Genomic DNA, 14,547 nt, shown 5'->3' with positions numbered 1-14,547 from the left:
TTTCTATATATTCTTAAATTAGAAAGTTATTTTCTAGAAATCTTCTAAAGTGTTTGTTTTATTCCATTATTGTTCAAGTGCTGTGGAAATTCCTGACGATGTAGATATAGAAGAAGAAAAAGAAAGTGATGAGTCAGATGAAGAAAGTAATCCTACTGAACATGTCCAGGGTACAAATAACACAGACTTGGGAGAAGATACTCTGTATCAGTTGGCAAAATCTGAAGAAAGAGAACTGCGGAAGTTCAGGAAAGTGGACTACAGCTGGTTTACTGCTCCTTAGGCCTGCGAGGGAGGACAGCCTATGGGGTTGTGCACATTCTATTTTTGATTGTTGATACTCAAAAAATATATTTTTAATATTATTTTGTTCTTAAAATATTAAATGTTGACCACTAGCTACACACCACGTGTGCATGTTGTGCGGGCAGATGCTGGGTGGCTCGGTGGTCCTAGCTCATTTCTTACTTTGAATTGCATCAGCCTCACAAACTGGGTGATGCAGCACGACTGAGGCTGGGACTCTGGCAGCGTGCGTCCATCAGCCACAAGCCGAAGATGATGCTGAGATTGTAACCGAAATGCATTCAGTAGCTGGAGGTGGCCTGCACTGGTAGGAAGGCTTGGGTCCTTATTCATTCCTGTTAATGGAATTAGCCCAGAAAAATCATGAGCCAATTTGATTATGCTGTGTTCCACCGGCCAAGTAGAGCCATTAGGGGCTGCCTGAACATCTCACTGCTGCAGATTTGAATCATCTGGCCCACGTTTCCCATTGCTAAGTGGAGAACAGCCCACTTTTATGTTACAGCAGTGAAGTTGTGACATCTACACTACTTTTTACATTTACTACTAGCATTTTACATTTTACAGTTCACTGATAAGAATTCTCTAAGATGTGTAACATCTTATGTATTAACATAAGGCAATGAGGTGCACAGTTCCTGAGAGCGCAGCACGGTGTGTTCACGAGCTTGCTGCCGGTGCAGGGTTGCCCCCCTGCCTGATGGGGCCCAGAAGCAGGCCTTTGGTGGTGGGTAAGCGTGAGGAGAAAGCCTTCGTGAGTAGCGTGCGCGCCCCTACAAGATGAATGCAGAGCTCCTTCACCTCGTCTATCGTGTGGTTGTCAGCGAAGAGGACAACCATCTGTGAAGCAGGAAGCCAGCTCACTGGATGCCGTTTTGATGGGCTGCTCATGTTCAGAACTGTGAGACCTAGACTTCTGGGTGTGCTGTTTTGTTAAGAGTTGCCTAAAAGGACTGAGTGTCTACATTAGTATCGAACAGCATTGTACCTGAGTGCTGCAGTCCCATTTTCCAATACTTGCTCACCCGAGAAGTGCCCATTTCCCCTACCCACCCCACCCGACCCCGAGGCAATAGTCTCTGTCTCTGAATTTGCCTATTCTGGACAAGTCATTTAAGTGGAATCACACAACTTGTTGCCTTAGGGAACTGGCTCCATGCTACGGCATGTATTAGTTCTGTATTCTTCTATGGAGGAAACACCTGAGTGTGTTCTGCTGGGTACACACCTCAGAGTGAAGCTGCTGGGTTACTTGGTTTCTTACATGTAAAGCCTTTTAAAGAATTACTAGAGTCTTAAAGCAGTGTCCTGTTTTATACATATTTACGTTATGGCACATAAATTGCCCCATAGCTGGATCTATTAAATGAAGGACTCTTCAAAAGATTAGGTTGGTTTTGTCCCAAGTCTTTTTTTTTTTTTTTTTAAATTTTATTATTAACCAATGTTAAGGTGAAAGCAAAATGGAGAAGCTGCGGAGATTTCTCCTAGGCCCTCTCCCATGGACAGGCAAAGCCTCTTAGCAGCATCCTCTTCCCAGTTATCCCCTCCCCCAGTGCTGCACCCGTCCCAGCTGACAAACCTACCCTGACAGTCGAAATCACTTCAAGCCTGCCCTTCATGGGTTCAAGCGTGGGTTTTACATCCTAGGAGTCGGGGCCACCGTGACCATCATGGTGTGTTCCAGAGTACTTACTGTTCAGAAAACGCAGAGTTCTTTTTTGAGGCCAGTCTTTGAGCTTTGTGCTAATCCCAAGTGGACTCTAGCTGTCTCTTGCTCTGCTCCTGGTCAGCTGGTTTGTGGTTACCTTTTGCTCTCCCAGAGTGACCAGCCTTCTTGTAATTCCTTACCACCAAGATCCCTTTTGGGGTTTTTTGTGAGGTTTTTTTTTGTTTTGTTTTTTTCTCTTTTGGTACCAGGAACTGAACTCAGGATCTTGCACTTGCCAGGCAGGCACATGTGCTGTTGAGCTATCTCCCCAGGCTTCCCTGTTGTTGAAAACGGTCTTAGACTTGAACTTCTGTACTCTCATTCCAAAAATGTCAGCATTCTATATCCTTCAGACACCTCTTACAAATCCTTGGTCACGGGCAGGCACGAAGGCCCATCTCAGTGACACTCGCCCTGGCCCTGTCTCCCCTGATGCGGCACGGCTGCCCCGTGAGCAGATGGAGCCAGAGCAGTGGGCCTCTGTGCTGCGCCGCCTGCCCGTGGGGTACAAGCTGCGCACCAAGCAAGGCTGCGACCCTGCGGAGGGAAAGAAGACCCTGAATTCGGGCCCGGCGTTTAGCCTCCGCAGCACGCACCTGGCTCAAGTGCTACCATCTCTGGCTTTTCTTGCTGCCAAGATTTATTAGGTTTTCTTCAATAAATAGTTTATTTGCTGTTCTTCTTTGGGATAATTAAATGTTCGAGTGTCTTAATGTAGTTTTTACCAATTATGGCTGCTCTGAGAGCCCACCCGTCGTTCTCGTTGCTGCCCTGAAGGCCTCTCCGGTCCTCCTATGCCTCGTCTGTCTTCCCCCTTTAGCGTACAGTGTGTTGAACAGATCAAGCATGGTGTGAGACTTTCTCACTGACTTTTCAGCTTGTTTTAATGGCTTTTATAGGATACTCCATGCTCTATATATTGGTAGTTGTATCTAGAATATTGGACCATGTTACTGTCCAATACCAGTAAAGGGCAAGTCCTGCTGAATAGCCACCAAAGTCTTGGGCAACACAAATCTGGAGGTTGATCAGAAGACAAAGATGGTGTTTGGTCATCATTTTGCTCATCACCCTCCCTTCTGCCCCTCTACTCCATGTCATTTTGTCCTGTTCAGACACTGACATGACACCTCCGATTTCAAAGAAATAACTTGTGTTTGCAGTTATGCATGAAGGATTTTACACCTACAAGACAAATTACTCATTTTGGGAACAAGTTTTTCTTTAGTAGCAACTATTATGTAACCTTAAATCACTATAAATATAGATTTAATTATTCTTACACTGAAATGTGATAACTTTGTTGGGAAAATTCTAATTCCTTGTTAGTTTTAAAAAGGAATAGTTTTATTTTTGTTTTTTAAAGAAAAAAACTACTGATAAAGGGGAGATGGCTGCTCAGTTCTTTAGGCCCTGGGCTTCCGTCCAGTGGATCTGTGGTGCTGTCTCCTTGGCTTCTTTCCCCAGATGCCAGCCCCATCCTGGTGGGTGAAACAGACTGACTTCTGACTTCCGACTTCCTCACCATCCCTCCAGTGTCCCCAGCAGGCAGTGCTGCTGCTGGTCATGCTTAGTGCTACCACTGTTGTCCAGGCGAGGCCTGGGGTTCAGGAAATGCTCTTCTGAGCGTCATTCATGGATGGACTCCAGGCTGACCGGGCACTATATACCGTGCACCTCACACACATCACCTGGTGCCCACAATCCCATGTCTCAGTTTCTCCTCCAATTTGAGGAAACATAGACTACAGAGGGGTGAAGTAAACCCTACCAAGATCTCTAGGCTCTCAGGGCTAAAAGCAAGAGCATGCCCAGTCAAATTGCAACTCCTGTATCCTACAGGATACCCAGTGTCACCCTGTAGAATAACTTTGCCTCCCAGACTCGAAGCAACTGGTTACTATTGCCAACCCACCTATAACTGGAGAGGAATTGTGAAATGGTGAAAAATAGCCCAGATGTGGGGCTAATCCCAGCTACAAACAAGAATTGCCTAGCTCTGTGCTCTGGCTGAAGTCTTAAGCATTTGTGTTTCAGCCCCTGATTCTTCAAAGTGAAATACTGGCTCCTCAAGCAGACGGGCTCACTTTTTTGATCAGTAATGTTACGTTGCAGATACAAAGAAAATGTGTCAAATTTTTATATCAGATTATACACTGGAATATATGTGAAATGTTGTTTACAAATTTAAGCCAGTTGGATGACAGGCTCTCTCCAGCATTTTCTTCCTTATCACAGAACAGCAGCACTGTGGAAATTGTAGTACACATTGTGGTATTACAGATGATGTATTTTAAACATTGTCAGGTTTGTGCCATAACTACAATGGGTCTGTTAGCACAAACCTGTTAAGTACAACCATCTAGTTAGAGAATTTACTAAGTCTTCTGAACGGCGCCGACATTCTGAGGCCACTTTATCTGAACTACTTCTGGAAATGATGCTTTCCTGTTATCTGTGTTTCTTGACAATAATGGAAATGGAAAACCTTCCTTATGACACCAGAGTAAAGACTTGGGACTGAGGGAGTGCAGGGACGTGGCTAATGGTTCGGGTGGATCTGGTGGGGTGGGAGGAATAACATCTAGTGCTCTAGTTCATTTAATATTGCAGAAAAGCACGTAGGGAGGATTCTTTTTTTTATATTAACCATTTTTTTTATTTATTATTATTTATTACATTTATTTAGTGTGTGTGTGTGTGTGTGTGTGTGTGTGGCCAGCTCAGCCCACCAGGGGGCGGGGCTGGCTGGCATGTGGTGCTGGGGATCGAACCGCGGTCCCTGTGCTTTGCCAAGCTTGTTTCAAGTAGGTGCTTTAGACCACTGAGCCATCTCTCCAGCCCCGGGAGGATTCTTAATGTTCCAAATGCATCCAAATGATGAATGTCTCAGGTGAAACCCATGTCAGCTACCCTAATCTGATCGTTGCACAGCATACACTGTGGAAAGGTTATTTAGCCTGTAAATATGTACAACCTCAAACTGTCAATTAAAATAAAAATCATATACTAAGTAAATATATTTCCAAGAGGAAAATGAATAGAGGACCTAAGAGACAGAAGAGTAGAGTGGTTTGAGCATGCGTAGGCAACGAGACAGGAATCTGTTGAAGGTGAGGCCCCTGCTACACACAGCCAGCATCCTGCCCCACTGCAGCTCCCACGTTCTCTGCAGGGGCCATGGTGCTGTGTTTACCACCCTCAGAGAATTTCTCAGGAGAATTCCTCTTGGGGCCCTCTAGCCTCCTCTTTTCCATGTCATGAAGTCCTTTACCTCAGTTGGAGGCCCTTTTTTGGATGGAAGAGCTAACATGTTTGAGCAACTGAAAAGCTTTGAATGCTGAGGCATCATAAGAAGACAGGTGTGAATGTGTGTGTAAACTCATACTTCTCAACTGGAAAAATTCCATCCAAGTGACGATAAGGAAAATAATGTCACATTAATATTTTTTGTTTTGCTTTGCTTGTTTTGTCTTGATTTGTTGTTATTGTTCTATTCTGTGCTGGAGATGCAGGGACTGAAGATGTTATTTCTTGGAAACCTTATCTACCTAAGAACAAAGCCTCAATAAATCATTTGTTAAACTGGATTGTTTTTTAACAAAAGCTATTAAAGCTTTTGTATAAAAACATTCCATATCACCACAGAACCCTCAACGAAATGTTGAATGATAAGACCTGGGAAGGATTTAAGATCTCAAGTAGATTTTTTTTTTTTTTTTTTGGTGGAACCAGGGATTGAACTCAGGCCCTTGCGCTTGCCAGGCAAGTGCTTATTCCACTGAGCCATCTCCCCACCCTCCTCCCAAGTAGATTCTTTACATGAACCCCCATAGGTTAAAACAAAGTAGAAACAGAAGTAACCAGGACTGGGCAGTGTATAGTCCGGAGCAAGGTGTGGTGAATCAAAATGAACCACACAGCCACAGAGATGCAATAGTGATTTCATTGCTTCAATTACTTTTCCTTTCTAAAAGTCATTAGCACACCACTTACTCTGAGTCACATTTTCTCTTCAGATTGCACAGTTAAACAAAATGACCTCACTGGTTTGCTGCTCTGTGACCAGAAATGAACAAATTAAGTAGTTAGGTCCCAGAGCGATGCAGCAGAGCCCCCATCCCATCCCGGGTTCCTAAGTGCCAAGCAGTCTTGTGCGTAGTACTGAGATGCATGCGTCTGAACTGTGCACACGTGCACACCTTAATTTTTTTTCTTCATGCACAATACACCTTTGACTTTGAAACTCCCTGGGAGATCAGAGCAGTTGCTTCCCAAGGCAAAATAACTGGACAAGAAAGTGGGCCAGCTCCTCTCATTGTGTTGTGACATTTTGATAGTCCTCATCCCTCAACAGTTCCTGCTGTAGTGGAAGGATGAATATGTGCTCTGAAAACAAGCACCACAGATGCAAATACTGGCCTTGCCCTCTTTCTTGCTCGCATAGGAAGGTGGAAGCCCGTGTCTCACTCCCTCAGCTCCTGCGAGCAGTTGTGCTAGCCAAGTCTGTGAGCCCCGCTGTCCTCATGCGCAGTGTCTGTGCCACAAGGAGCCTGAGCACAGAGTCAGAGGACCGCTGGCCCCTGCTGGGCCTCTCACTAGGCTGGGGTGGTACTTGCATTAATTTATTTGAGATTTTATTTTTCTGTTTAGAAGGGCTGAGTTTCATTTGAGCTTCCTCGAAGGCCCTTTCTTGATGCTTAAATCAGGGTTCTCCAGAGCATCCAGGACTGCTGGCCATACCCAATGTTTCTGTGTAGCATCACTACCTAATTCCAGCCTCCTTTGCACGGCACAGGAACCAAGCACCTTCCAAGGCATCATTCCTAAGGGAGAAGATCCTGTGCTCGCTGAAGCTCATTCTTCCCTTGGCCCGAGCCTTGGCAGACTGTACCCCGGTGGACAGGACTGGAGTCAGAACTCATCAACGGTGCCAGAAATGATGGCCAAAACAAAACAGAATGAGGAGGCAACTGTGGACACACACAAGGCACTCGGATGTGTCTCAGAAAAGAATGAAAGAAAAAAAAATAAATAAAATAAAAAAATAAAAAAAAATAAAAAAAAAAGAAAAGAATGAAAGAAAGAGACAATAGAATTGTGGCTTTACTTACATTTAACAGCCAAGGTGAAAGGAAGAGCCACCTCTGACCCTGTATGCACGCATCCTTTCCCTGTAACCACTGAGGAGCAACATTCCTGCGACACGGAGAGTACAGTCCGTGAGATTTTGCCAGGCAGTGAAGGAGTTTTGGAACTCGTATTAACTAAATGTTTTAACTCCATTCTACTCCAATCCCTCAGGTGTATACACCCAACACTTCTGTTACCTTCTGACTCATATCCGTAGCAGGAACTATACATTGACCACTTAAGGCAATCTAAAGAAAGTACCGGACCTTGTGACATAGCCCACATGTGTCCAGGTGTCTCACAGAAAGGGTTACACATGTCCTGGTCCATTATGTAAAGGGTGTGTTTGGTTACAGAAAGCCAAAACACCTAGAGAACACACCTCTACTGGAAGATCCTATAACAGAATAGCTTGAGCCAAGAACAAGATGTTTTTGTTCCGTATTTGTCTTTGTCTTCTTCCCAAGTCATTCAACTTCCTCCTCTCTGCCAGGAAAATAGACCACTCTGTGCATTTGTGCTTCCCAGGGGAGCATCTGTCTACCTGAAGCAACATCCCTAATGGCCACCATCGGCCACATGTACCCATCAGGATGCCATGGACTGCCTCCAGGGAGCAGCTGTGGCACTGAGAGGGAGGCTCCGCCCACATCAGTCCCCGTGACTCTGCCTTTCCTGGAAAAGCCATTTCAACTTCCAGGGGCATCTGTTTCCTCATTGGGAAAGTGGGACAAGGCCGAGTCATCTCAGAGGTCTTCCCGCACTGGGAGTCTGTCTTGTTTACTTCACTCTCGTTGCTGGGACAAAATACCCGATGCTCGAAGGAAGGAAAGGTTTGTTTAGCTCACAGTGGAGGTTTCAGTCCATATTCAGCTGGATCCAAGGCAGAGTGACACATGGAAGAGGGCAGCAGTTCATGGCAGCAGAAAACAGCAAGGAGCAAAGGGAGGGGCAGCAGCTAGGGAGCTTTTCTCCCCTCCTTATATGCAGGTTACCCATCCAGGGCAGGGGTAGCACTCACACCCATAATCTCACATTGGATCATGAGTTAGTGACAAACTCTAGAAGCTGCTCCAATGACTGCATGAGGCTTTGGGGGACAACTAGCCACAAACCATAAAAGAGTCCTGGATTATAGGGTACTACATATTAAATCCTTTGGCAATTAAGATGGTCATTAATGCTTTGACAATGCTAACTTGTCAAATATGCTAATGGCCCAGATGCTTCTGCTATGCTATGCAGAATACTGTACACAGTTGAAAAGCAAAAGCACCTTTCCACAGACCTTCTCCAGGCATGGGCTGCAGGGAAGCCCACTCGGGGGCTGCGCCAGTGGGTGCTCAAGTCCAGCTGTGTGGGTGAATGAGGAGATGAGCAAGGTCGGGACAGAAAGAAGTAGGAATGAAATGTTCAGCACAGAGTTCTGTGCGAGTTTCCTAACAGCTCAGAGGAACAGTAGCATGACAATCTGAAAATAATGTCCAGTGTCTGTTGAGGCTTCATCATGTGTTACTTAATCCACACTTCAGGATTAAGGGACGCCTTAAGGTGCAGTCTTGCCAGCTCTAAGGACAGGATATTGTGGCCCAGGAAGGTTAAGGGAAATGACCAAGGTCACAGCACTATCAAATGGAAAAGCCTAGACTCAGGCTGTCCTGGGCTCCAGGACCTGCTCCCTTAGCCACCAAGGGCACCTAATCAGTACGCAAGTTTTCTCGCCATCACCCCACACCATGCTCCCCCTCCCAGCATCCTGCAAACACAGTGCCACTCCAGCCCCACCGGTAGCATAGCCTTCGGGCCCAGCTGGGTTCAGCCAGGGTCTCTGCCATCCTCACCTGCCCACTGCACAGTGGTCAACTAATGCCCCATCCCCACCACGCCCAACCCTCTGCCTCCTTCCTGCTTCTCTCAACCTTGACAGAGCCTTCACTGCTCTGTCTGCTGATGTCCCTTTCCAAAGCCAGGCACAACAGCTGTGTGGAAGACAAGGCCTCCACCTGCCCACCTGGAGCTCACCTGTGGATTCTCATCCTCAGCCCAGAAGTGACCCTATCCTGCTGCACAACCCACATCATCATCAGGGATTCCTAAAAGAAACATTAAAGCTGTCCAAACCAGGATGATGTCTCTTGTGTCAGTCCTAACATCAGTGACAAAGATCCAACAACAGAAATTAAGCAAGAGATAGGAAGGAAGGGTTTTTCCACCCAACTACCTGCTAATGACTGTCTCAAAAGACTTGGCCACACCACAAGCTTGCACAGAGCTCTTCATACAGAAATGACTTCTACGAGGTACTGTCCCATCTCAGGCTGAAGCCACTCTTGCTAATCACTGTGGTCAAGGACTATGGTGTCAAAACAGCTATGCAATCCTTCTCAGTCACTCTCTAAATACACAGTACCTTACTGTGGTGTTCACTTCTCATCACAATGCCCTGCTATACCATTGCAGTCTTTGGCTAGTCCCAAATGAATAGCATTGTGCTTTCCCACTCCTGTCTGTTTAATCTGTTACCTTTCCCTCCAAGAGTGGGAACGTGTGCTGTTTGTTCCAGAGTTGATAAGAGGTTTTGGTGGAGCTTAATAGAAGTGGCTTTGTAGGATCCGTGTTCTGCATATGCATTTAGTATCTGCAGAAACTAGAAGTACATACTGGGCAGAGTATCTTCACAAATTGGGTACAGTGTAAAAAGAGATAACATGATTCTCAAAGCCCACAGGTATCCTGCCTAAAGAGTCTGAACAGCTGCCAAGAGGTCACTTGCATGGTGCTAAGGCATCTGAGTTCCTCAGAGTGTGACAGAACTGGGTTCACTGGCTTTCCATGTAGCAACAGCGTCTGCTACTGCGCTCTTCCTCTGACTCATTCTCCTCCACAACCGGGGTGAGCCCTAGACAGATGACAGAATTCCTAAGTAAGCTGGAAGCATCGTTTAAGGTGTTCTGGAGAACACAGCATCTTTAGCTATAGGTAGATAAGGAAATGAGTCACATGTAAAATCCCTGCTAGGACAAACACTGTGTCTCTGAGAAACTACAGTGAACCTTCCTTGAACTCCAGACTACAAAAATGCTATCTTAGAGATTCGCCGAGGTCGCTGTGTCATCTCATCGCTTCTTCGTGTTCCGCTGCTTTCGGTGCTTGGTTTGAAAATGCAGATCTTTGTGAAGACCCTCACTGGCAAGACCATCACCCTTGAGGTGGAGCCCAGCGACACCATTGAGAACGTCAAGGCCAAGATCCAGGACAAGGAAGGCATCCCCCCTGACCAGCAGAGGCTGATCTTTGCTGGCAAGCAGCTGGAAGATGGGCGCACCCTGTCTGACTACAACATCCAGAAGGAGTCCACCCTGCACCTGGTGCTCCATCTGTGAGGTGGCATGCAGATCTTCGTGAAGACCCTCACTGGCAAGACCATCACCCTCGAGGTGGAGCCCAGTGACACCACTGAGAATGTCAAGGCTAAGATCCAAGACAAGGAAGGCATCCCCCCTGACCAGCAGAGGCTGATCTTTGCTGGCAAGCAGTTGGAAGATGGGCGCACCCTCTCTGATTACAACATCCAGAAGGAGTCCACCCTGCACCTGGTGCTCCGCTTGAGAGGAGGTGTTTGTGCTTCCCCCATCTTTTAAGCTTTCAACAAGTTCCATTGCATTTCAATAAAGTTCTCGCATTCCCAAAAAAAAAAAAAAAATGCTATCTTCTGGGGCTGGGGAGATGGCTCAGTGGAATAAGTGCTTCCCTGGCAAGTACAAGGACCTGAGTTCAATCCCCAGTTCTGAAAAAAAAAAAACAAACTATCTTAGTGATTGGTCTAAATGCCAGCTCTAATCCTGAGCAGGATCACTTGTGGGCTGCTAGGTTTTCTTCATCTTGCTCTTCTGGTGTCACTTTAAGAAAAATCTATTTTCTTCTGGGTCTTTAGCAGTATAGATGTGCCAATAAATTTTTCATTGAATTACTGTGAGCTCATCAACTTCTCCACTTTAGGGACTTTTAATGACTTTCTCTTCTGACTTTTATAAATTCCCACATAGACCATAACATGAGCTGCTTCAGATACATCTAAATAAAACTCATTGTTCGCTATTTCCAATCTTCTGGAGCAATGAATATATAAGCTTTAGAGAACTTGGGAGGGACTTAGCTAATTGTAGGACCAGTAGAAGTGTACTGTGGCCTTTGTGGTCCTGTCATTGGTCCTACAGTTATTTAGGTTGACTTGCTCCATTACTCACTGCTCAAGTCTTCGGGCTTTCAAAGCTCAGTGTTCAATGCCTGATGCAGTCTAAACATCCTCACACATTGCCTTTGGTTTTAGCACCACTTAAATGCATTCCAGGTGTTCCCATTGTTAAGCCCCTTTAACCACAGCAAGTGATTATCATAGAGCCAGTTGAAGGCAGTAAAAAGGCTGGCCTTGAGAAACTAAGGTTTCTGAGGTAAATCGGAGAACATCTTATTTTCCTTCAAAGACACCAAGATGTCATCAAGGACTTCTGCTGTGTTCTTGAGTCCATTTCTATCTCTGTTTTCCTGGCTTGTGTTACCACTGCTTCAGACAGGAAAGCCTCGTGCACCTGGCTAGCATGATGGGTACGTCTCCACCCACAACCACTCACTGCAGCGCTGAGAGTTTCTGCTGAGGCACAGCACCCGGAATAGAGGTTTCCCTGACTAAGGGAGCCTGTTTTATGTCTTTCTTTGAGTTGGGCTTTGAAAACTGCTTGGATTGCCTGGTTGAACAGAGACAGTTTGCCTTGACAGATGGCTTTTACAAAACGAAGAGTTTCCAATAACAGACTTTCCAACAACAGAGAGCTTTTCCAGAAATTTCTGTGTAGGCATCAAGTTCTCAGGTTCACATATCTGACTCATCACAAATCTCTGCCAAGGGAAAGCCTTTTAGATAGTACCCCCTTAGTCATTTTTTTCCCTTTCATATACTAACACCTGACACAGTCCAAATTCACAGACACTGTAGTTACTTGTACAAAGTGAAGATGGTGGCGTCCTACACATCATGTAGGCCTTGTATGTCTTGACAGATTGCTTCACAGTAATCCTCTAAGAGATGCTCCCATCATGGGGCTTAGCAGTTGACATAGCTTCCTTTTGAGAAATCAATATTTGACAAAGTGGTCTCACAGGATGTACTTGACTGTATTTAAATCAGGCTCCACCATGTTTTTATTTAAAGTCAACTGCAAGGCAATTACTTCATCATCTTTGTACAGATTTTTTAAAATTAATTAATTATTATTTATTTTATTTTTTTTGCAGAACCAGGGATTGAACTCAGGTCCTTGTGCTTGCCAGGGAAGCGCTTATTCCACTGAGCCATCTCCCTGGCCCCTGTACAGATTTTAACAAAGAAGCAGCACAGGGAAACGATCAGGTTCCTACAACCTAGTAAAGAAGTCAGGTTTCCTGGGACCGTGTGAAGAGACAAGGTCACGTGGTCACGCCTTCTCTTGTGTCACCCACACCTCTAACAGTGACTAGTACTACTACACTGACACATTAGGTCCATTAGATAGGAAACATCTTGGGAGCAAGACCCTGATAACCTGCCTCAGAAGACTAGAGACAGGTAACTGTCAGTGTCACCTAACCCCTCAAGTATATTAGCTAGTGCCCAGATATTCCATCTGCTTTGTCATTCTTAACAGTCAGATTTTCCTCTCTGTGCCTTTCAAATTAGGGTCTCAAGATGGACAATGAATTTTCAAGAAGATGAAAGAGGATCCAATTTCCAGCCCCTACTATGCCTTCTCCAAAGAAGCAAGAGCACTTCCGGAAGTCCTCTGTTGGCTACTTTAACAGTTTGATGATAAAGACCAGGTCACTTGGCTGCCCCTAGCTTCAAAAGAATCTAGAAATCAAGTATCTGGAAGAGAACAGCAGAATTTGTTTAGCTCAATTATTATTCCTCACCCGGAGCTGGGCCGCCATATTCCATAACAAACAGCCCCTATGTGGGGGTGGGGGTGGGGGTGGGGAGCATTTGTTCCTCTCTTAGGAGAAGGTGTGAGAATCTATGATTCTGCTGCATTTGGTCAGGGCTGACTGGACATGGACTACGCTGTGTATGTTTCTATGTCTGCCATATCTGTATGTTTATTCTGGCGCTACTCGTCATCCGTGGCATGCTCTCCTCAGGACAGTGGGAGACATGCAAGAAGCCAGGTGAAAATCACACAAATATCCTTAAAGTCTCTGTTCATTTCATATTCAGTAACATTCCAGCCAGCAAACAGAGCACCCGACCAAGTTCAACACAAGTGGACAGGGACATATATTCTGCCTTCTCCACAAAGTCATATGCCAAAGGTGTAGGTGTGCAGTAGCTCACTGTGGAGCCAGAAGGAAGGATGGGGAGGGGGGTCTGATCTGTCACCTCATTCCATCAGCCTGGGGCTCTGACTGCAGAAGAAAAGGCAAAAGTCTCTTTCACATTAGAGTAGCTGAAATAAGCCTTAAAAATTTATGTTTCCAATTTAGTTGGCTGAAGCAAAAGAAAAAAATGATGAAAAAGAGAGTTAGAAACTTCTTTCCTGGCTGGGTTTCCTGCTCTAGCAGCCATACCACTTCCAGAAAGAGCAGGGCTTGGTGTGTTTACTCCAGAAGTTGTGTCTTGTGGATCCTACAGCCTTCAAGTGCGTGTCCTCCATGTGGAATCGAGTATTCTTTGAGCATAAAAAACAGGAGCCTCAAAGATATTCCACAACCATGTGGAATACCACAAAGACTTCTGTACATTTCTTAAAATCAGGCTTTCACAATGTTTTTAATTCTCTCAAAATATTTTTTTAAATTAATTTATGGGTTGGGGCCAGGGAGATGGCTCAGTGGAATAAGTGTTGCCTTGGCAAGCACAAGGGCCTGAGTTCAAACCCCGGTTCTGCCAAAAGAAAAATAAAGTAATTTATGGGCTAGTGATGTAGCTCAGTAGTAATCCCTGCCCCCAAACACACTCAAGTAATTTATTTTGGGTCAGACCCCTCAGCCTTCATCCACCTAAGAGGAAAATTGAAAGTTTCAAATTAAAATTCATCCATCCTGGAGCATGAATTAAATCTGCCAAAGCATATGTGTTAGTTAAAGGGACAGCCAGCCATCAAAATGGCCCCATTACTATTGGGCCTGGAGGGTGGCGGCGTACCCTGGTGCTGAGCACGTGGAGCAGAACTGCTCAGTTCACCATCCACGAAAGCCCAGCGCCCAGTCACCCTTTCAAGGGCACAGCTCCAATGACCTACAGACCTCCCAGCAGGCCCCGGCTCTCAACGGTCCCACTTTTTCAAGCAGTGCCACCTGGGAACCAAAGCTTTTAGCACAGGGCCCATGGGGAACATTTAAGTTCCAAACACCAGAACCCAATGAAG

General features: G+C 45.5%; 1 protein-coding gene and 1 pseudogene across 3 annotated transcripts in view; both read left to right on the top strand.

Annotated features, from left to right (window-relative positions):
* The window catches only part of Wdr75 (WD repeat domain 75), a 42,040-nt gene extending 27,763 nt beyond the window's left edge, over window positions 1–14,277 (top strand). Inside the window, exons 21-22 of one of the 2 annotated variants that reach the window (XM_023712381.1) lie at window positions 79–312; window positions 14,267–14,277. In XM_023712381.1, coding sequence (XP_023568149.1) covers window positions 79–283 — 205 coding nt within the window. In that variant the 3' untranslated portion in view covers window positions 284–312; window positions 14,267–14,277. Of the gene's footprint in view, window positions 1–78; window positions 401–14,266 lie in introns of those variants that run through there. The other variant, XM_023712380.1, reaches the window with a different exon arrangement.
* Window positions 10,284–10,830, top strand: LOC101587386 (annotated as a pseudogene). Its single transcript, XR_192446.3, has one exon. The product of XR_192446.3 is annotated as a polyubiquitin-like (transcript).
* Window positions 14,278–14,547: the final 270 nt, after the last annotated feature.

Source organism: Octodon degus, unplaced genomic scaffold (assembly GCF_000260255.1).
Source record: "Octodon degus isolate 3935 unplaced genomic scaffold, OctDeg1.0 scaffold00025, whole genome shotgun sequence".
Classification (NCBI taxonomy): domain Eukaryota; kingdom Metazoa; phylum Chordata; class Mammalia; order Rodentia; family Octodontidae; genus Octodon; species Octodon degus.
This window is presented reverse-complemented; position numbering and strand designations above follow the sequence as displayed.